This window comes from Prosopis cineraria, unplaced genomic scaffold (genome assembly GCF_029017545.1).
Source record: "Prosopis cineraria cultivar Desert tree isolate PC_DT_omini unplaced genomic scaffold, ASM2901754v1 PC4, whole genome shotgun sequence".
NCBI classification, from domain to species: domain Eukaryota; kingdom Viridiplantae; phylum Streptophyta; class Magnoliopsida; order Fabales; family Fabaceae; genus Prosopis; species Prosopis cineraria.
The window spans coordinates 7,162,167-7,186,186 of NW_026555335.1; the positions used below are offsets into that span (position 1 = coordinate 7,162,167).

Below are 24,020 nucleotides of genomic sequence, written 5' to 3' on the forward strand. Positions count from 1 at the left end.
GTGTAAGTCTTAAATCAATATGCATCAATATGGGTTTCCCATAAAGAGTTGCAATCCAGTTAAAGCTGTAAGATACTAGAATGATTAGCTCATAGTTATTTCTGGAAGGCTGTTCTTGACAAATATCCAGAGGAGTTGGAAGCTGATTTTACATTTGATTAATGTTTTCCAAGGTTAATTTCTAGTCTGTTTTTTCTCATGATCAAGTAGCAGAATATTCTTGCCCTTTTAGTACTCCATTTTTATCTTCTTCCATTAATAAATGTTCATTTATAACAGAAAAATGATAATCAGTGTGTCAATTTTGCTTGTTATGTTTGTTTAGGTTACTAGCTCATGCCAAAGTTGAATCTGTGAAATCAAAGGTAGCAGCTCAACGAAGAATGGTCAAAAAAGTTGGTTTTCATTCAGATGGTATGAGCAACACCTTTTTCTCTCTCAAGAGGTTAACTTATTGTTTTTATTTGTTATTCTTCTTTTATAACGATGTCTTCCTTTTTCGGGAAACAATGCCTTGTGGTCTCACTGAAGATTCCCCCCTTGATATATTTGTAATTCTACATTTGGATTTCTTTGACAAAACTTCCTTGGGGCCTCTAAATATTTGGATTTCTTCCTTTTCCATGGAAAAATGCCTTGGTGCCTCTCTGAAGTTTTCCCCCTTTATACAGGCGTGCTGACACAGAAAAAGCCTTGTTTGATGATGCCTCTGAGGAACTGCAGTTTTCGGAGCAAGGATTGACGAAAGAGGAGTGGGAGGCAATCAATAAGTTACTAAGTTACCAGCCTGATGAGGACTTGGCACTTACTTCAAGGGACACACAGAACATGATAAAGCTTGTGGTAACAATATCTATTGGTCAGGCTGCAGCCAGGATTATTAGCATGAATCAGATGGAAATCATGTGCAGTCGATTTGAGCAACTTCATGTGTCGACCAAGTTTAAGCATCGCAGTGTCTACTGTGATCTTTTACTGAAATTTTATGGTTTATCTGCTCCTGAAGGTTCCCTTGCTCAGGTCTACTTTTATCTGATGCCGTGAAAATAAACTTAGTCGCAAGTATTTTAAGTTGCTGACACTACAGAAGCACACAAAACTATTGCGTGGAGCTGAATTTTTTATGTTTCACTTTTTAAAATAAAAAATTTATCTTGCTCTTTGATTTGCTGATATAACAAACATACAGAACTAGTTCTATCTCCTTTATTTCTGGACCAAGCATTTTTACCATGGGTTTTGGTTATCTTTTATCTTGTTCACTATTTTTCTCTTTCTTGGCCCAATGCACTAGTTAGCCATGTGATATTTGCTTAATAATTATTTTATTTTGTAATATTTTATTGTTTGATAGCTTACACTTCTTGGTAATTTGATGTTCAGAGTGTCTGTAGTGAGCAGAAGGTGAATGCATTAGCTGCTAGTTTTGTGCACTTGCCAGTTGGGGAGAACATTGACTGGAGGCTATCAGCTACAATTTCTCCTTGCCATGTTACGGTATTTTCTCAATTTTTAGAATGTTGAAATGATAGTGGGAACATAAATTTCTTGCATTTTTAGTTTGCTTCTATGCCTCTTCCATTTGTTCTTTTGTCACTTTTAAGTTCATGAACAGCATGAGCTAAGTTTTATCATATCCTTATGCAATAATGATATAAGAAGAAATTGAATCCCATAAGAGAATGGAGAAAGTAATTCAAGGGCGGGTATAGTGGAAGGCTGGTGCACTAAAGAGGAAATTTACTTGTAATGGATGTGATCTACTGGAGGGGGAGGGGTAAGCGGTTATAAACGTGGTAACTCCAAGCCTAACTTGCTCATCACATGCTACGTGAGGGGGGTGAGGTGGAAAGCATGTAGGATTGGGTAGGGTGAGGCTAGGAAATTTGAATGTGGTTTGCAAGAGCCTCTAGCTGCTCAAAAGCCTTGTTGTTCAACCCATGTAGCAATCATCTTAGCTTGCAACCTCTGTCCGTTGTCACTGATCTTTGCAGGAATTGTAGCTGGTTATACATACTAGACTTTTGGAGGTTCCTGCAATTCAGTACCAAGGCCATATGATTATGAGGGTATGGGGAAAAATATTGAAGTTAAAACCTTGGAGAGAGTATCTGCAAAGATGAAGGGAGAAATGAAATCGTTTAAGGTGGTGATGATGGAGATACATGATAAAATAATCAAGTGGAGATTTCACTTGCATAGCAAATTGAGAAGACAGAAGGTATAGATTCAAAGGCACTTTTGGATGAGTTAAGGATGGAGAAGGAAGTACTTGGAAGCAAAATAGGTAGGAGAAATCCACAAGGAGATATTGTTTGATGTCTACACCATCTAAAATTTATCTTGAACCACTATGTGATGCGTTTGAGAACTAACCATGAGAGGATGTGAAATAAGAAGTTCGTACATTTTTTGAACCCATCAAAGCCAATTTAGGAGGCAAATTGAGAGCCTGGTTGAAAATAATCCTGTTATAAGAGCTCGTGTCAAATACCAAAAAAGCTAGGATGAGAAAGTGGGAGTGTTGTTTTCATGGGGAGATGTTCTACATGTGCAAATGGCAACTATGTTGCAAAAGAGGAAGTTGATGGCATTGGCAAAAATATGGGGAAAAGATAGATCTTTGTTTGAATCAGGGGAATTAAGTGGAGAAGAGGGCTCAAGGCTAATTTTGGACTGCTTATCTATTAGGCCTTCTTAGAGAAAAGTTGGTATTCCATTTGTGTAGAGGCCGCAAGAAGGAAACGGACATACATTAGCATAAGGAGGGAAGAAGTGATGGTAATGGGAATCTCAGGGCTCGTTTAATTTTGTTCCCAATTTTCATTTTTAAAACCTATTTTATAAATCAATTTTAAAAGTTGTTTTTCAAAACAAAACAAAAATGTTTGATTATATTAATTTAAAAGCAATTTTAGAGTATGAATTTTTAAAACTTTTTTTTTTCCGAAAACATGTCTTTAGCCATCAATCACCACTTGTCACTGTTATTATCAGTTGTTATCACCTCCTATCACTCTGCTATCATTGCCATTGACCATTGTCAACCACCACCACTAGCCACCTCTTATCACTGCCGTTACCAAATGCTGCCATTGGCAAATGGTGGTAGTTGGCAGTGATTGATGATGATCAGTGGTGACCACGGTGGCCGATGGTAGTTACTCAGTGGTGGCCAAAGGTTGTTAGCTGGCAGCGACTGGTGATGATAGGTGGCGGCCAATACCGATGGTTGATGGTGGTGGCCAATTGGGGTTACTGATGGGGACTAGTGATGTCTGGCTGTGGTGGTGGGCAATGATGGGCAGTGGCAATAGGCACTAGTGAGTAGTGACAGTAGCTTCTAATGGCTGATTGTAGTGTGTTCTTGAAGCAGAAAAAGGGAATAGAAACAACTCTAAGGTGTTTCCATTTTTTTTTTTTTGGTTTTAGAAAAAAAATGATAAGTTTTGGAAACAGTTAAAAGCAAAATACCTACTCAAACAAGTTTTTTTTTTTTAAATAGAAATAAATCAAACCCTTAGATTTTAGTTTTTGCCAATGGTTGCTGGAAGCAAATGTTGATGACAAGGAGAACAATTCTTCCAAGCAACATATCCAACCAGAGTAAAAATTATGCTTTGGATTCCATTGTCATCAGCCGCTTACATAAGGAATGACCCTGGTTCAGGCATGTGCTCATGATGTGGGAGAGAGCAAGCATGAGCTCATGATGTGGTTTTTTTCCCCCACCAACGAACCTTGAATGGTAGGTAAAAAAAATGAGGTGAGGGAGAGCAAGCACCTTTTAGTGTTTTTGAATCTACTAGCTGAGCTATATTTGTAGAATTTATTGATGAGATATTCAGGCCTGCAAGGAAAGATGATGTCAATGAGCTATCTTCTAGAGTGGTTGTCAGTTGTCACCCAGTTGAATTTTCACTTGCATATGCTGCTTACTCTTCTTTGTGAGGTGGTTCATACTATTTTTAGGTTTCTACCTGCACTACTGGCCTGTGGCCATAGTTTCTCATAGGTTTGAGGTACTTGTAGCATGTGACATACATTGTGGAGCACTTGGAGATGGAAGCAGAAAAAAATAGCATGTGAATTTGGTTTCTTAGAGAGAAATTGTGGAGCACTAATCAAAGATAATACTCTGGCTGCAGATGTGGTTCGTTTGCATTAGGCATCAAAGGGGACAACAGAGGGTACCTTTGTTTTAGGAATGATGGAAATTGTTGTTTGGCTTTCTTGACACAGTCTTATCTTCATCGTTGCTGATATGCAGCATATTTTTTTTTTTTTGGCTGCATTACAGTTTTGGAATTGCTGAAACCTTTTGAACTTGTTATCTTATGCATGGGATATTATCTTTAGATGGCCCTGCATTTGGTACAGTCAATCTTGGCATGTTGTGGTGGCTACTTGGAGATGGAGGGAGAAAAAATAGGATGTGAATCTTGTCTCTTAGAAATTGTGGAGCACTAAGTGAAGGCAATGTTCTGGTTGTAGATGGGGTTCTTTTGCATTAGGCAATTACATCATTAAGATGCCATCAGTATTGATCACATCATATATGATTAATGATGTGATCAGGTCAAATTTCAATCCTAGGTGGAAGCAAAACCCTAGAAGAGAGGCGCAGCAAAATTAACACTTCTCCTCTCAAGTAGGTGAATAGATGTTAACTATTCCTGACTTGACTTCAAGTTCTACATAATGTATGCAAGTTAGAGCTTCAGTGTGCGTTTGCTTTTTAATTTGTCAAAAGTTTATTTGGAAAAAATCGATTATTGTAACAAAATTTGTAGTTGGATATATTTTTTTCAGAAGTTATTTTGCTAAATTGAAAATTATTTGGATGATATATAATGGAAAGTACTATTAAATGTATAATTGCTGAAAAATAAATCAATTTTGTGATATGTTATTTTTGTTATATAAAACTTGATTTGTTGGAAAAATATATAAACTATATAAAATTTGATATGCTTAATTATAAAAGTAAAAAGCATATAAATAACGTAAAACTTGATATGCTGAACAAAAAAAAATTATAAATAGTTGTATATAATTCAAAAACAAAATTTAACATGAGTAATTCTTCAGTTTATGTTAAATGTATAAGCTTAATGGCATAAATGTTTTTCCTTTTCTGAATAAAAAGCCTTAAATAACAAGATTTTTAAATTCTTTTAGCCGAAGAAAATTGATTATATCAAGCATTGTGGATAGCATGATACTAAAAATTGAATATATAAATTGCTCATTATCTTGTAAGAAGTTCTGTGACGACTTCTTAAACATTTGATCAACTGTGGGACCTATTTATTTGAAATTTTGTGAGATACTGGATGACCCTATTTTGATTTTAAATTGCAAAAAAATAAAAATAAAAAATCTAAAGTGCAAATATATGGAGAGGCTCATGAACACACTAGAAGGAATCTGGCTGATGTGTTTAGAGGGGCAATGTAGGGTAGTTTAATTTTTTAACTTTCTCATTTGATGCCTCAGCTCTACTCTAAATGTAAAAGCTGGTGAAAGTAATGTTGGGGAAATGGACTTTTTAGCTGTTTCAAATGGAATTGGGGAATGTACTTTTAAAGGGTGTTTGAAATCCAAGCAACATTGGGTAAAATTGGGATCCACAAAAGTCCTTTCAAATGTGAGAATGCTAAAACCAAATGGATCCTTAGCAAGTGTATCTACGAGGAAGGCTAATTTGACCACTGTCAATCTTTTCTTTGATAATGTGATGATAAATCTTAGTGTGTTATTCGACCATGCTGAATGGGATTCTTCGCTGTTTTAAGTGCTGCATAGTATTGTAAAATCTTTGCATTGGCAATAACTTATGCCCCTTAGACACTGGTTAATCAATTATTTAATTTAGAAGCTTCTTATTTTTTCATGATTGTTACGAGAAGAATGATTCTTTGATGGCAGGTATTGATGGAAAGCATTGATCGTTTCCTAGAGTTTGTTAGGAGGAGCAATGCTGTCAGTCCCACAGTTGCATTGGAGACAGCTACTGCTCTGCAGGTATTGGTTTCTTTGCATTTGATTTTTGGATAAATTACAGCTTTCATTCTGACTTTTCTTTGTTTATCTGATCATTTTTACCCAAAACATGTACCCTTGATATAGACGAGGGAGTCTTCGGATGTAATTGGTTACATATCTTGTGGAAACCTTTGAATATTGAGAATGACATGATATTCCTTTAAATTAAGTTTTCAATATTATATGCTACTGTTGATATTTATATTCTTTTGGTGATTGGGGAGGGCTTGTGTAATATTTATCCTTAGCAATGATAGAACAGAATACCATTTTAGTGTTTTAACCTTTCTGTGCTAATAATTTAAATGTTGAACGCAATGGCAGATGAAGCTTGAGAAAGTAACTCGTCGAGCACAGGAGCAATTTCAAATTGTTTTAGAGGAACAAAGAAGGTTGTCAGTTTTTTTTTTTTTTGGGGGGGGGGGAATGTCTATCATGTTAGATTTTTTTTTTGTCAGATTGTGTTATGCTGTTTTGAAACTTCCTTCCTCTACAACTGCGGAGAATATTATAAGGGTTCTCACTTGGTATAGAACGTTAATGTAGAACCAATTTGAATCCATGTCACATCTATTCTGTTGATTTAATCTCTGGAGCTATGCCATTTGCTGGTTGTTGGATGAAAATTTACCATGTTTTAAGTAACCTTCATTGGAATCCTGTGGTATTTTGAGTAGTCATTGACAAGTGAATTACATATATAGATTAAAGTTTAAATGTTTTGTTACTTGAAAAGACTGCAATGTATTCTTGAAGAGTGGTCTATTTGTTGGTTCGATCAATTTTGTTAGAGCACCATGGAATTTGCAACCAATCATTTCTACTTTAGAGCATAATGCTCTATGTTGTGTTGGGTTTAGGATTTTGCTGATGGAGTTTAGTGCATTATAACCATTTTTTTACTCTGAAGTTTCACTGCCTTTCTTTAGTTGTTCAGAGGTTTGCTGGTCTATGATGTCCTATCCTGTTAATGAATTTTGGTTTGTTGAAAAGAGGCAAGGGATTTAGATATAGGCATGCCTGCTGTGGGATTTCTTTTCTTCTTCTTCTTCTTGTTTTTTTTTCCTTTTTAGTTTTTGAGTAGATACCAAAACTGTATCCTTTCTTTAAGTTGGAGTCTGAAGAAGTCTCAAAAACACTTGAGAAAGTCAGAAGGTACTTATGCTTGTCACCACCAATAAATTGATTAGTTATGAGCTCTGGATTTCTCCAAGGATTTATTTCATTACAGAAACTTTGACTCCTTTCAAGCTGAATATTCTCTTAATCTAGGATTTCTGTATGTATGTACATGGACATGGTGCCATGAAAAAATTCGAGTGTCTTCATCTAATTTTTTGTGTCTAATGTGTGTTTGTTACTTGTTGGGCACTGATACAACTCTCTTACTGAAGTCTTCATGTTTCATAGCTCATAATGCTGTGTGCTGTAATTAAACTTGGGCTTCAGACATTTGTGCCCTTGCACTAAAAGCTCTTGCACACATTTTGTCCTGCAATGAACTAATGATGTGATTTGTCAGTTTAAGCAGTTATTTTTTTTAATTTCTTTTCTATATTATCTGTTTTACTGGTGTCCTGCTGATCTAGGATGTGGTTCTGATGGAATGTTATCTATACTATGCTTAGTAGGTTCTTAAGAGTTTTTAAGTTTGAGCTTATGGCAGAGTTTCGCTTGATTTACATGATATATGGCATGAAATTTCATTTTGGTCTGAGTAAGGAGATGTGGTGGCTGTGTGCTTTTATTACACTCTTTGGTGTCTTTTGCTGGACTAGAATACATGAAGGGAAAGTCTTGTTCCTTGACATTGGGACAGGATACTTTACATAAATCTCTTGTCTCTTTTTTAAATGAAGCCTGTAGATTTGGTTTTCCGCACAGAGCTTTCTTTGGGGGAGACTCCTTTCTAGACTTGCTGAGGAACTATCTTTCTTATAAATTATGAAAGCTTTTGAAGTATTTTGCCAAGCCTTTGGCTTTGATTAAATTCTTCTATTTCTTTGTAAGCCTTTTGTTTTGATATATTTATCTTTTCATCCAGGAAATAGAACACGTGGAATTTTATTTTTGTTTTTAAATGGAACAAAGAAGGATTTTATTAAGAGGGAAGCAAACTATGAATGAGAAGTGTTTGATGTCCTTCCTAGGAAAAAAATTGCGGCATGAGAAAGATTTGTTGCATTAGAGTGTTTGGTCTCTTCACAAGCTTTATTGCATCTGGATGATACTTGAATGCATTATTTACAGCTTCGGATACTAAATTTCCATCTTTTTGATGATATCAAAATGTGTATAATGTTGACTGACAGTCACTGACTTGAAGATCTTTTGATTCTTGTTGGTGTACCTTTAAATTTTGTTATTATTTTTTCTGTTTTTGTGGAAAGAGCCTACTCTTAGCATTTGACATTGATTTGCATTTGACTGATTCTTTTTCTGCTTTTCTGTTTTTTCTGATTCTTGACTGGTTTTTCAGATTTGCATTTGACATTGATCTTGATGCTCCGAAAGTTAGAGTTCCTCTCAGATCTAGTGGCTCCCGGAAGTGTGATGATCACTTTATTTTGGATTTTGGTCATTTTACACTGCACACAGTGGTATGCTCCTGAGATATGAGGCTTTGAGTTGTTCTATTTTAGCTTGACTCTGTTTGAAATGGTTTTATTTTCGCACAGGAAAGTCAGTCTGATGAGCAGAGGAAAAATCCTTATTCTCAGTTTTTGATCACTGGGCGAGATATTGCTGCTTTTTTTACAGACTGTGGCTCTGACTATTGGGATTGCAGTTTGGTGAAACCTAGTGATGATAATCAGCAACTGTTTTCATCTGTTGTAGACATAGTTGAAAATAAATGTTCTCTTATTGATAGGTGTGGAATGGCAGTACTTGTAGATCAGGTACATTCATCTTCAATTTTTATACGCACCCATGCATATATGGATTGCTCAAGAGTACAATGCCCCATCTATTCTGTTGCGACTCATTTTCTGAATTTCCCTTCTAAATTCTAGATGATATTTTAGTATTCACATTTTGTTCTTATCCTGGTATTCTCTATTGAATTATTCAAGATTAAAGTGCCACATCCAAGTTATCCGTCAACTCGCATCTCGGTTCAAGTGCCAAATGTGGGGATTCACTTTTCTCCGGACAGACATTCTAAAATCATGGACCTGCTAAACATATTTTATGGGACGATTGAAACCTGTAGTCAGTCTACTGCAGAAAACTTCCAGGCTAAACTTGCTCCTTGGAGTCCTGCAGATCTTGCTGCTGATGGTAGAATCCTTGTTTGGAGGGTATCTCCCTGGTTCTCTGTACTATGTGCTTGTCTGTAGTTGATTTCACTCAGTTAATTTGTTTGACTTAGGAATATTCCAAATGAATTTCATTTTACAGGGAATTGGCAACTCAATTGCTACTTGGCAGCCTTGTTTCCTGTTGCTTTCAGGATCTTATTTTTATGTATTTGAATCTGCAAAGTCTCAAAGTTACCAGAGATACCTAAGGTGCTGCACATTGATATTTCTAATTTTTCATTTGATTTTAATTTAAGTCATTTGGATAACAATCATCTATTCTTTTTTCAAAATTATTTTCTTTCGTCATTTTTTCGATGAATGAAAAGAAGTCTGTGAGAGAAAGGAGAGGTATGTAGACAAAGGACAAGAAATCCTTCTAGAGTAACAGAAAGGTTTCTGAACAGGAGATATTGAAAAGGAAAAACTGTAACTTGAAAAGGACTCCATAACATCAACAAGCTTTATTCTGCTAAGTCAAAAAAGACTCCATTCATTGTAAATCTGCAAGAGGAACTGAAATGAAAAGAACGCTGCTTAAATGATTGTTGTGTCAGTAAGACAACTCCATTGAGATGCGAAGGAGCAATTTTGTGGTAAGGAATTATGCCCTTTTGACATGTTAGCAGGGTGTTAAGCCTATCCTGATTGCTTGCATAATTGTGTTTTGTTATGAATATATCTAAAGTGCACTTACTATTCTGACAAAGAGGGGAAGCCATATGGACCTGTGGCTTTGTTATGAATATATGTAAGCTGCACTTCAAACCTATTCTAAATGCATCTACATTTGTGTGGCCTTTTTTAAATGAGGTGTGGTATCATTTTCATCCTTTCATTGACAGCTTAAAAAAAAAAAAAGGGATGCACTTCTGCATGAACAGGAGTGTAAAAAATTGTAATTTCATCAGCAATGAACTCCATTTCTCCAATGAAAGTGCCACGCTGAGGTTCTAACTCTTTGACAGTTTGTTCTTGGATACAAAGTCACCAAGGACCTGCCACTTCATCTAGTTACCTTTATTCTTCGTGTTTTTGAAATTGGAAACTGAATTATTGATTGTTATGCTAAACATATGCTTTGATCTATGCAGTATGGGTGGTAGGCAAGTCCTTGAGGTTCCTCCAGCAAATATTGGCGGTTCCTCATTTTGCATTGCTGTATGTTTCAGGGGAATGGACATTCAGAAGGTAAATAAAATTGTTTTCAATTAATGATCTCATAACAAATGACATTTCATCTCCAGGATAATTAATATTACTGCATATTACTGATGTTTGGGTTTCAATTGTTTTCAATTTTTGTGGTGTCTAGCCAATGTCGAGATTTGGTTCAAGTTGTGTGGGGTAGCTTGTTTTATTGACAAACATTTAAATTGTGTGTCAAACTTATCAGAAACATCTTTTGTTGATTATCTGTGAATTTTTAAATTTACCCTGACCTAATTTTGCTTGAATCTCGTATTTATTGCCTATAATTCCCTTTATTTCTTGATTTTATGGTTTTGTAATCTTTTTGTGTTGCTTGATTTAATTTTTTTATATGTTAATATTGTAACTGCTGATTTTGTGGGATTTAATGCTATTGTTATGAATGTGCAAATTCATTTGAATCAATCATAAGTCAGACTCTCAATCATATAAAATCTGCTTGGTATCAGAGCCTCGTGAGTCCTACTCTTTTCAAATGGCCAGAACTTGGCCAACAAGAAAACTAGAATGCATGGTGCTGTTGTTCTACCTTAATAGCAACACATTGGCTTCACAGTAACAGGAAGCCAATTTTGCATTTTTTCCATTTTAATATCATATACATCACCGCATACTATCTTGTCACGGGTGTAGATGATTTATTACCTTTGTTAGTGATCACAGAAGACTTACATAGCACCTTACGAGCAAGAAACTTAAACCATCAACATTTTCAAACAGTTCTCCACCTTTATTCAAACACTATTTCATTCTACAATGAACATCCAAAGGTCTGTCAATGCTACTGATTATTTCAATACAAATCTGATAGGATCTAAGATGGGTAGAGAGAAATAAGAAGAGTAGTTCTTTATTAAAATGTGAAATCAGAATCTAATTCCATATATTAATAAGAGATCAAATTGATAGAAGAAAATAGAAGGAATAAATCTATTAAGATGATGTAGAACAATAATCTCATTTTATATTTCTTTCAATAGCCACGCTTAGGAGAATTTTCGAAGGGTCAAAAGTTTGTTTAATTCATGATATGCTTACTTTTGAGTTGTCAAGCATATTTATAATGTCAAGGACAATCTAAAATAATGAATAAAATCTAAATAATTAGATGATTAAATAAAATTTGAATAAAATCTAAATAATTAAATATCTGATATCTAAATAAAATTTAGATAAGTAAATATCTAAATAAAATCTAAACAATATTATTAAAAGGAAAATATCTAAAATAAAATAATATTTATTCCTAATATATCTCTAACTTCTCAAATTATCCAGAATTCCACCATGATCGGCACTCTGTCAAAATCTCACTATCTTATCTAGCATGGGGTAAGGTCCTTGCACTTGGCACCCTCTGTCTAATTACATTTCCTACAAGATATCAATGTTCTGTGGCAAATATTTCTAATAAACAGATTTGCAAGAGTGTTGATGCAAACATAGGTAATATGGGATGCTTAATGGAGAATTTAAGTGGATTGGTTCTTCTTCCTTGGGGAGGGTTCCCTATCACTTTCGCCCATTTTCATCAGGCGATTGTTGAACTGTTTCTTTGTTTTAGAAGGACTGCTTTCCCTCCATTTTTGTATGTTTTTCTCTTCTCTTTAATAAATTTGATTGTCACTCAATGATTGGCGTGTAAATGGGATAGCAGTCTAACATTGCTGGCGATATGTTTGATCGTTTTTAGAAACCTAGCTTGCAAGTTGTTGACAAAGATTGTTGTGGCAAAAATGTGTAAAGGAGATAGGTTGTAAAAGGGTTAAAGAAGTAGTAACAAAAGAATATAGTTAGTGGGAAGAGTGAGATGCTTGTTTTGTCTAATAGTGGGTGATGGGTACCCATGAGTAAGCATTGTGATGTTGATGGGTACTTAGGTAGGATGGAGAACCCTATTCCAAAAGTTAGTTGTTTAGATGGGATTGTGGGAAAACCAACCTACTTAAATGTCCCATTGTCCATTCCATGCTTCTCAATGGGGGACCTGATATCCCTTGCTACCAAGTCTCCATCAGAGACTAATAGGAACCTTGTCTTTATTGTATGGGTTGATGAATATTTTGAGTATATTTTACTTTGTATTTCTGTCTTCATTCCATGGTTGCACTTTAAACGTCAGATGCTTTTTAAAATCAAACTGTCACTCTATTATAACAAAAGGATTATGTATGTTATAGTTTGAAATTTCTCATATGCTTTTCTCCTTTGAATTGTTGACTTCTTCCTCCCCATCCCTTGGGTTTTAAATGTACCTTAGCGAATTGTTGACCGTTATGATATTATAATATATATCTGAAAAACAGATCACATATGGGTTTCTGGTTCATGCTCTGCTTGCTTTCTTCTCTTTTGAAATGCCACTTGAACCTTTTTATGTCCTTTCCTTATGAAAATCTATAATATCTTGCAGGCTCTTGAATCTTCCAGCACTTGGATATTAGATTTTCGAGATGAAGATGAGAAGGCTAGCTGGTTTAAAGGACTTGTACAAGCAACATATCAAGCTTCTGTATGACATATAATTAAATTTTTTCACTATTATCTTGATCCTTATTGTGGTAGATATATAAGCACCCATGTTGCATTGCATATAGGCTGCTCCATCAGTTGATGTGCTTGGTGACTCAAAGGTTGATACAGCTTCCGGCAGTTTTGTAAATCAGAGAAATGAAAGATCAGTTGACCTTATTATTAAGGGGGCATTAATGGAAATGAAGCTGTTTATATATGGAAAGGTTAGCTGCATTCCTTCACAAGGCTTTGTTTGTTGTGTGATTGAGGAGAGGTAAATTTTGTAATATGAAGATGTATTTCTACTTAGTAAATATTAAAATCCTTTCTACTCGGTCTTAGTTCTTGATTCTCTCAAACAATGATTCACAGGCGGTTAGCAGTGTAGAATGTTTTTGCATTTTCCCAGATTACTTGTTGGACTAAGTTCATGAATCAGTGATGATGTATATGATGTTTTATTCAGGTTGGAGATATTGTTGACGGGAAACTTGATGAGTGTCTGTTTCTTGAAGTTCTTGGTGGTGGGGGAAAGGTTTGTGTATAGAGTAGCTTCCACTATTTGCATTGAGGTTAACAATTTCTAGCATCAAGGCACAAATGGCTCTAGATTGTTTCAAGCCTCTGCGTCAATCCCTTATTCACTATTTTAGTTGTTACCTTGATGCTTGAGTTTTGTTTATTTCTTTTAAGCCTGTTTATGGTATTTTTTGCTGTAGAGCCTTTGGGTCTTTATGTCATTATAGTATTCTTGGTGTTTTACTTATGGACCCATGACTAATGGGTTCTTATCTATTGGGCCAAGGTTAGGTCATGTGGCGCGTGCGTGTGTGAGTGTGAGAGAGAGAGAGAGAGAGAGAGAGAGAGAGAGAGAAGGGGGGGCTATGTGTTGTATACATTTGGGCAAAGGGTTTAGTGGGAGGTTAAGCAGAAAAGTGAGTATTTGTGAGGGGGAAACTCTAGCCTTTCAAAAGCTAGGGAAGCAGAATGAGTGTATGTGAGTTTTCTACCACTTTCTCCTATTCTTTCTTGTAGTTTTTCTGGTTAGACCTACACTCTGCCAGATTTCTATCACTCTAATAGCATTGTTGGTGTAGGTTCCATCATTTTGGTTTTAGAGCAGTCTTATTTGGGTGGGGAAATGGGAATCTTTGAGGTGGAGCATTCAAGTTTGGACATGAATGAGATATTTGAGAAGTTATTGGGGCTTTTAGATAACATGATAGAAATGTTAGATGCTGATAGGACCCTCTATTCTAACAAGCTTAACGCAAGCAAAAACCAGAAAATACACTTCAAATGGGACTTTGAAAATACTGTTACTGAATATCTAAATTGGATTACAAGTGGGATAATGATTCAAGCTAATCTCATCTCTCTCATATGCTTATACACTTAAATTACAGTTGCAGAGAAACAGTACAAAATACACCCACAGAATAGAATCACAAAATATAAGCCACTCATGAACACACTAAAGCAGAAAGAGAAAATGATGAAGAAAGATAGTCTTCCTCTACCGCCAACCTAGCATTTGAGAGGCCAGAGCTCTCCTTACCACTCACATTTTCAAAAGACTCCATACCTCCCTCTCTAGGCAAAGTGATAGATTTAAGGACCCAAAAAGTTACAAAAGACTGAACATATCCCTAGCTACACCTAATCCCTAGTCATACATCACTTTTCCCCCCTTATGGTCAGGAACCTTTGGGTAATTCTCTTATCTACTAGAGGATAATTCTTTAGTCCACTGGTGTTGCTCTTCCCTACACCATTTCCCTTCCCATAGATTATGCTGTAGGCACTAGGAAATGATATATAACTCTTTTCTAATTCTTCAGCTCTATCAGATGCTTTGACAGATAAAAGAAAAATCAATGAAGCAGTGAAAACTGAAACTGAGGTACGAAATGTTGAGAAATCTTCTAGAGAATATAAGGATATGAAGGAAGAACAGAAGAACATTGAAACAAAGAAAGAAACAGATGAGGGAATAGTTGAAAAAGAGGAAGGGTTAAGCAAAGAGAAAGAAGAAATGAATATATAAAAATAGATTTCTGAAGATCACCGTTGAAGAAGGTTATGGAGCAAGGGAAGAACTTTGAGTGATGGCTGAAGAGAATATAGATGGAGGGCTTACTGAAGGGTCCTTGATATCTCATGGAGCATTTATAGGGAGGAGAGCTGAAGAGGTGCATAAATCTCAATTAAAAGAAGGGTAGAAGTGCAAATGTGGCCACCATTTTTCCTGGAGTACTTGGTAGTCTATATTATTAGGTGGTGCTACTAGATTCTTAACTTTAAAAAACGGAGCATCTATTTGACCACCATTTATTTTACTAGACTGACGTTATGTGAGGCTCATAAATGATAGGTGGCATTCCATTTCAACATGTGTAAATTTGCAAATTTAGCGATGAACTATTTTTTGAGGAGCATTGGATAGCCTCTACTATAAAAATAGATCATCTAACGCCATCTCATCAATTTGACCAACCCTGTTTATTTTTATACTTATGAGACTTACAACGTGTTAATTTTTTCAATCTTTTTGCCTTTGTTTTCAGTCTAAACTCAAGAAGAGGAGGTTCAATGAGTTTTATTTGAAGACATTTACAAGGATGACGTCAACGAAGTAAAAGAAATGACTAAATTAAGTTAAAATCAAGCTTCTTTCATGCATAGTAAAATCAAGGTTCTACTTTATTGGCATTGTCCTTGTGAATGTCTTTATATAAAAACTCTTTGAACCTCTTCTTCTCGAGTTAAGATTGAGAATGAAGGTAGGAAGATTGGAGAGATTGACGTATTGTGGTTCTTAGAAGTTTGAAAATAAAAGATGTTTGGCCAAAATTGATGGAAAGGTTTTGGATGATCCGTTTTTTATAGTAGAGATTGCCCAATACTTCTTTGAAAATTGTTCATAGCTAAATTTGCATCTTTACACTGGCTGAGGTGGAGTGCCACTTGTCATTTGTGGGCCCCACATAACGTTCGTTGCGTGAAATTAATGATGGGCTACTGGATGTTCTATTTTTGAAAGTTGAGGATTTGTTTCGCACCATTTGATAGTATAGGGTACCCAATGCTCTAGAAAAAATAGTTGGTGGCTAAATTTACACGTTTACCCTGAAAGAAAGAGTAAAATACAATGATCTCCCTTCAAGTTTGTTAAAATTACAGAGACTTTCCTTCTGTTTTCAAAACCTACACTTAAGTCAATTTCTTAACACTGTGAGGAATAGTCTGTTTAAAATTCTAAACTGCTTTATTATATTAATTAAAACATGTAAAGAAAATTAAAATTACTAATCCGCCCTCATAATCTTACATGTTCTCTCTTCTTCAATTTTAATGAATATTATGGTTATATTTTCATAAACATTTTACAAAATATTAAAATTTATAAACATGAATTATATTTAAATTAATAAAATAAATATAAATTATATTAATTAATTTATCTTTCATTATATTAAATTTCTAACTCTTTTTTGGTAAGAAAATTTCTAATTTATTAAATTTTTATTCATATATGTCGGAAATATTATTTTTGTTAACTCACATATTAAAAATTTAAGAAATTATGATGATGAAAACACAATCATTTGAAGCGTTGGGGTTTAGGATTCACTCTATAGGTTGCTAGTTTCTACCCTTTGAGTTGACTCTGATCAATTATAGTGACAATTATTCGTAAAATATTCTAATATTCTCCCGAATTATTAGTCCCTTTCTAATTAACGTTGAATTTGTTCCCACGATACCCAAGCAACTAATTAAACCGTGAAGCTGTAATTTAAATCACTACAAATTTCTAAAACTATCCCTAACCTAGTTATTTGTTTATTTCTTATTTATGTTCATTTTTCTAGATCTAGGTTTTCTCATCGCCTCTCAGTCCATCAAGATTACCCACAGATTTGATTAAATGGTGGCCTATCATTAAATCAATATAAAGAATAAGAGAAATAAATATAATTGAAAAGAACAAAACTATTCATAAATATAAGTGCAAAGAGTTAAAACAAACGAAATAGAAAACTCGTTCCCGATTGGGCTACATCTCTACCCCAACTGGATAATTGAGAAACACATTATAAAATCAAATAATACTATTCTAAAATCGTCAATCATGAAAAATGATCACAGAGAAAATTAAGGAGTAGAAAAGAAATAATTATGATTTGTAGAACTCCTTAACAATCTCGCTTTCAGCTTTCAAAATGCTTCTACGGGCTCTAAATATCTTAGAGACAATTCTTGAGGTACTCAGATAAGTGATTGGATTACTCCTGCCTTGATGGAGGGAGTATTTATAGTTAAAGAGGAGGCTTCTCCTTTTATCCTTATCGATATGGGGCTCTAATATATATATATATGTATATGTATATTAATATAAATGACATGCAGCGTGTCATCTCCTATGATCTTTCACCTCTTCCTCTCTCCACATGTGAGATTTGCTCCCTGTGAAGCAGCTGTTCCATCACTATATATATATATATTTTTTTTTCTTTTCTTTTGCATTTTCTTCTTTTATTTAATCTATTATTTTCCTACAAAATAAAAAAAGAAATATATGAGTAGATTTTATATTAAAATTTCTTTTTATCTTATAATTAAGTGGTAGGAAAAAATATATAAATATTAATTAAATAGATATGAAATCTTAATAAATATAATCGAATCCAAACCAAAATCTACGCCTATTTAATTCTAAAATATGCACTTGTCAAATTACTCTATAAATAAGTGTATATAGATTTCTCTTAAACTTATATGCTATATAAATAAGTTTATTTTTATATTTAATGTTATTTTTGTCATTATAATTATCAGTTGGAAACTTAAATGACTCTTGAACATTTATGTTAACGAGGGCTATTTTAGTCCAAAATATATGATTTAAGGGTTAATTAAATGAATGAAAATGGAATTTTTAAAATAGATGGGAAGTGTGTGTTATGTAAATTTTGATTTCAAGGGAGGTTTATATATGTTTTAAAATTAGAAGGGAGGCCTTTGTAATTAAGGTAAAATAGAGGGGAGGTTGATGTACTTTACTCTTAAAAGAAATGATAGAAGAGGGTCCAAAACATGATGATCTTGTTTTGGGAATCGTTGCTGAAGACACTGGCTGGGTTGCTAAGAGGAATCGATATAAGAGTTAGTTCTAAACTTGAGTTTTGGAGATGGATTTTTGTGGTGTAACACACAATCACTCAAATGCAAACAGAGAGGAAATAGGAGAGGAAACAGAAACAGAAAGGAAGAAGAGAGAAAGAAAATAGAGAGAGAGGGTGGAAAAGAGGGAGACACAAAACTAAAGAGAGAAGGGGCAGCTATCGGAATATTCAATCAAAATATTTCATTCATCCAGATCTGTCATTACGAGTGCAAGCTTCGTCTATTTAAACTAAGCTCTCATGTCTATCAAGAAGACCTTAATGACTTGTCTATATATAGCTAATGTTCAGATTTCTTTGTTTACAAAAGTATTAAAATTACACAAAAGCAACTTAATTCTTTCTAGAATAATATTTCTCATACTTTCTTTCAATTCCCCCTTGCTTTAAAGAACTCTCCTCTGGAGGGTAGAGAAGTTGATGTAACTCCTCTAAAGTGCAATGCAGGGAATCCTTCCAGGTAGCAGCTAATGTAGAGATCCTTTCCATCATACAAGGTAGTGGAAATGAGACTGTGTGGAGATTAAGCAATATGATCATAGTGACTGGGAAAACCTTCCTAATGAACAACATAGTTTTGGAATTTGATGAAGTTGAACACTTCTCTTGTCAAGATCCCTAGCTTGCTCCCACTCATAAGTCTCTATTGCCTTTAAGCGGTGGTCTTTAGTCAACAGTTTGAATCCTTGATTCACTTTAAGACTAATGCCCTCATTTTTTATAGGGACTTCTTCTGACTTAAATTCTTTCTCTTGCTTCATAGTAACATCTATGTCACTTCCATTTACTGACTTGAGCTCTTTCATATGTATACTTTCACTCCCAATCACAGGACCATGAATGCTATTTGTATCCCTTTTTGGTACAACTAATATGGATGAAGCCCTTTTTGATGAGGGTACCATTCTCTTGTGCCTTGAAAATATCAGAATCATGTCTTGAGAAAGTTATCTCCATGTCCTTTTGTTAGCCTAAACATTTGAGAGCTCTTAAGGCTTCAACAAACTTACTATTCACATACTCCTTCAACTCTTGAATTTTTTGATCCACATATTCCTTATGAGCCTTATGATTTTCCTAAAGGTAACTAATAATTTAGGACATAATAAACACAAACTAAACTTCCACAAATGATTTCATGCACATAGGATAGATCTGAATAGAAGAAACCATGCGAAGCAGCATAGAAAACGATTAAAAACACAGGTTCTGAGAGGGTCAACAGTCTTACTAATGTAGCTTTAGAAGCCTGCAAGATGAAATTTTACCCCCAACGAAGCTTTAGATGATGATTCAAGGCTCTTAGATTGCTTAAGAAAATCTCACAAAACACCTCAGAAAATGGAGAAAATCAGCTTCTGGATGCTCTTGTAGGACAACGCATGAAAAGCGTGGGGTACGTGAAGCTTGCGTGTATAGAACTCCACTAGCGCCTGTAGGCGTGTTAGGAGGCAAATAGCAACGTGGCTTCTGGTTTTGACCGGCAATGTAAAACACACATACACACTCACACTAGCTCAAATAGAAAAGGAAATGGGAGTGAAGACAGAAACATAGGGTGAGAGGTGAAGGGGGAGCGAGAACAGAGAAGGAGAGGGATGGCAAAAAAAAAAAGAGGAAGAGGGGGAAGAGAAGAGGGACGGGGAACTGATAGGGAGGGGAAGCAAAGGGACAGAGACGTAGAGTTGAGAGAGAGCATTCATATAACTTACAAATTCATTCATTCAAATCTGCCTTAAGTTACATTTCAGTATATATTTATAGGCATGAGGTTTCCTTCCCCATGAGGAAACCTCTACCCACTTGCTAAAACCAAATTATAAAATAATGCCACTTGTTGAAAAGGAAATTGGCAGTCAAAAAATAATTTGAAAATAACGAAAGCTATTAATTATCTCCTTCTAAAGTAATATTTTTCATATTTCTTATCAGCCGGACTCCTCTTTTTGAGCATGATGGTGGTGGTCATTTTTGTGTTTTGATGTTGGGAAGTGTGTGTTTTGACTATGGCAGTATGAAACAGAGGGTTTTTTTGGGCGAGTATCTTTTTTTTTTTTCAGGCAACGAAAGCAACCAAGGAGGGTAGAAATGTTGGCTATGGTACCAAATTGATGTAACATACATTCACACACCCTCACTCAAATGCAAACAGGGGGTAAATGGGAGAGGAAACATAAATAGAGAGGAAGAAGAGAGAGAGAAAATAGAGAGGGAGGGAGGAAAAGAGGGGGACGCAGAACTAAAGAGAGAAGGGGAAGCTATCTGACACAAGTACAAGCTTAGCCTATTCAAACTAAGCTCTCCTACTTATTAAGGAAACCTTAATAACTTGTCAACATAAAGCTAATGTTCAGATTTCCCTCTTTACAAAAGTATTAAAATAATAAAAAAGCAACTTAATTCTTTCTAGAATAATATTTCCCATATTTTTTATCATTTTGGCTTTGTCACTTCATTAGTTAAGTTTTCTTCCTTCCCTTGTCCTTGAATATACATAAGGGTGATCGTTTTTGTAGGTATTTAATACCATTAAAACGGAGTCCTCTAGCCAACTTGGCATATAATGTTTTTTGCATTCAAAATTGTTATTGATTTTGTGGCTCATTTATTTCACAGGTGAATCTAATTCATGCAGACGGTGATCTGACAGTCAAGATGAAATTGCATTCTTTGAAAATTAAGGATGAACTTCTGGGTCATCTATCAGTGGGTGAACACTATCTAGCGGTTTCAGTGCTGAAGAATGAAACTTCATCTGCTAGCTCTGGCTCATTGACTTCTCATGGGAAGGATGTACCAGTAGGGCTTCCTGAAGATGATGATAGTTTTATGGATGCATTATCTGAATTCATGTCTCAACAAGATGCTGGAAACTATACGCATCATATATCTGTAGATCAGCAGGGGCTGGTGGGGATTCCACCTGATTTTGAGTCACTTAAAACCTTTATTCATGAAAAGGGGGTTGAAGAGGCACAGGGCACTCCCCGTGAAATATATTATGAGATAGAGGGAATTGATAATTTAGATTTTATTTCTGTCACCTTTCAACAAGGAGTTCTAGCTCCCCTGATTATGATGGTATAGACACACAGGTACCTTGAAAATTGTTAAGATTAGATTTGTTTTCTGGTCTATTTTTATGGTAAGATGCTGCATTCACAATTTTAATTCTAATCTTCAGATGAGTGTTCGCATGTCCAAACTGGAATTTTTTTTGCAACCGGCCCACTATTGTTGCATTGATAAGTTTTGGCTTGGATATAAACTCTGTGAATTACATGACAAATCATATTGAGACAACTGCAACTGTTCAGGAGCATTCTCTTCTGAACAAGGAGAAAATTGAAGAAAAAGGGCATGTTAAAGGGTTGTTGGGCTTTGGAAAAGAGCGAGTTCTATTTCATTTAAATATGAATGTAGACAGTGTAACTATGTTCCTCAACAAGGAGGATTGCTCTCAACTTGCTACACTTGTACAGGAGAGCTTCCTGTTGGATCTTAAGGTAATGATATTAGCAGCCAATGCTCTCCTTTATGTTCCCATTGGAGGTTTCATCTATTTGTGAAGTTTCTTCATTTATTACTGGATTAGACTTTTTTGGTATTTAACTGAGCTTATAGCTTTTCATACATTTTAATGGGTTAAAAGTTTGTTTATGGCAGTATTTTTGTGCTCATCTAATGTTTGTTTTAACGGAGTTTCTATTTCTAATATGGAGAGATTGAGCAGATAGGTTATAGTGTGTTTCTCCTCTTGGGCTTTCTATTTTTCTTTTATTTTCTTTCTTTTGAAGTATATTTTTCTTCTTCCCTAGTAGTATATTAATTTTCTTTTTCTTCTTTAATTAAATTCCTTCTGTGTAAGTAGAAATGATGTTATTCTTTCATTACCATCATATTTTTTTTTCATTGTTGACAGTATTCTGAAGTTAACTGTTTTTCCTGTCAAGGTTCACCCGAGTTCTCTATCCATTGAAGGCACATTAGGCAACTTTAGGCTTTGCGATGGATCCCTTGGAACAGATCACTGCTGGGCTTGGCTTTGTGACTTGCGCAACCCTGGCACTGACTCCCTTATTAGGGTGTGTTGTCTTCTGTTTGAACCAACATTTGAAGGTTTCTTATGCATTTTCTTTTTCTCCTTTCTGTTGTTTACTGAAACTTCACTTTTCCTTCTTTCCCTTTCAGTTCAAATTCAATTCTTATCAGGCTGAAGATGATGAGTATCAAGGATATGACTACAGCTTGCAATGTCACCTTTCTGCCGTTCGCATTGTTTTCTTGTATAGATTTGTGCAGGAGGTATGCCCAAAAACAGTGTTGGAGCTAACTTTTGGCCCAAAAAATAACATGGTTGCGGTTAGAAAGTTTTTTATACTTCTGTGTTTGCCGTGTGAATGCATATTATAGTACTGGGTGCAGCTTTAGGGATGCTCAAAAGGACAAAAATGCTACTCTTTTACTAGTGTAGCAACTTTGGTGCAGCGCATGTATACTACAAGTTGATACTGCATGCATGCATGCGTATGTAAAACAGAAATATTTCTGTATAACAAGCCAATCAGTTCTTGATAAGTGCCTCTTATAGCTTCTAGGAGTTATAACTACTACTAACCAACTCCAGCTTGCTAGCTTTCATCTAACTGATTAACTAATGCTCTTCTTCCACAATCTCCATGCATCAGAAATGTGCTACATGAACTTTATTAGCCTCTATACCTCTTTTTGCGTTAACATGGAAAACTGCAAAACTTGAGTTTGTAGCAAATAGCTTTTTCCGAGGATAAAGATTGGCACTCTACCTCTCTGGAGTATCTTTTACTCCTTCCAAGTTGCTGGCAACCATGTCTTATCTTTTCTTGAAGAACTCCTTTGTGCCAACCCAAACACCCCCCCTGCCCCAAAAGGGGGGGAAAAACAAGAAAAACAAAAACCAAAACCTGAATGACCCAGCATGTATATTTATGATTTCAACTCAATGATTATTAAGTTCTTATATGTTGTAAATGAGCTTAACTTTCATAGTCATAATTAGTTGATTGATCATATACTTTGTATACTGGTTATCTTCAATATAATGTGCTTTACAATTAAATGAATTATGTGCTGAGCTTTATGATAGGGCATTTTGGACGCTTTATCACTATGAGTTGGCTATGAACTGTCATTCTTTAAATAACTACAATTGCATTTGTGCGCTTTGGGTTAACTTTGGGGAAGTCTGTTTTGTATTGTATGATATTTGAAGTCCTCTGTATGCTCAGGTTGCCTTTGATGTCAACTCCTTGGTTTTTCCTTCTCTGGCCCCCATTTTTTGAGTTGTTGCTTGTTTAATGATTATTAAATTTGATGAGAGTTTGCTTCTGCAGATTATGGTGTATTTTATGGAACTTGCTTCTCCGCATACTGAAGAAGCAACCAAACTTGTTGATAAAGTTGGAGGATTTGAATGGTTGATTCAAAAATATGAAATTGATGGGTCTGCTGCACTCAAGCTGGATCTTACACTTGACACTCCAATTATTGTTGTTCCAAGAAATTCCAAAAGCAAGGAGTAAGTTTATCTTTTAAATTTATTCTTTCAATGCTACACCGATCTTTATTTTCTATTTACTCGGTGGTTTTTGATAATGAATAGGCACTTAATGTGAAAATTAGTGGCGGTGATAGCTGCATCACTGAAAAGTTAGTGTTGGGGATTACCCTATTATGCATCCACTTTAATTTTGTTTTGTTTAGTTAGCGTTTTTTT

General features: G+C 35.1%; 1 protein-coding gene across 1 annotated transcript in view; it reads left to right on the top strand.

Moving 5' to 3' along the window:
* LOC129308780 (uncharacterized) overlaps positions 1–24,020 on the top strand; it is a 78,107-nt gene that overhangs the window by 11,921 nt on the left and 42,166 nt on the right. The window contains 21 exon segments of the mRNA XM_054950141.1: positions 326–393; positions 396–414; positions 672–1,020; positions 1,384–1,497; positions 5,932–6,027; positions 6,373–6,440; positions 8,528–8,648; positions 8,727–8,948; positions 9,123–9,350; positions 9,451–9,560; positions 10,445–10,541; positions 12,976–13,074; positions 13,160–13,300; positions 13,543–13,611; positions 20,882–21,314; positions 21,317–21,360; positions 21,450–21,476; positions 21,478–21,771; positions 22,219–22,350; positions 22,457–22,570; positions 23,638–23,822. Coding sequence (XP_054806116.1) covers positions 326–393; positions 396–414; positions 672–1,020; positions 1,384–1,497; positions 5,932–6,027; positions 6,373–6,440; positions 8,528–8,648; positions 8,727–8,948; positions 9,123–9,350; positions 9,451–9,560; positions 10,445–10,541; positions 12,976–13,074; positions 13,160–13,300; positions 13,543–13,611; positions 20,882–21,314; positions 21,317–21,360; positions 21,450–21,476; positions 21,478–21,771; positions 22,219–22,350; positions 22,457–22,570; positions 23,638–23,822 — 3,030 coding nt within the window.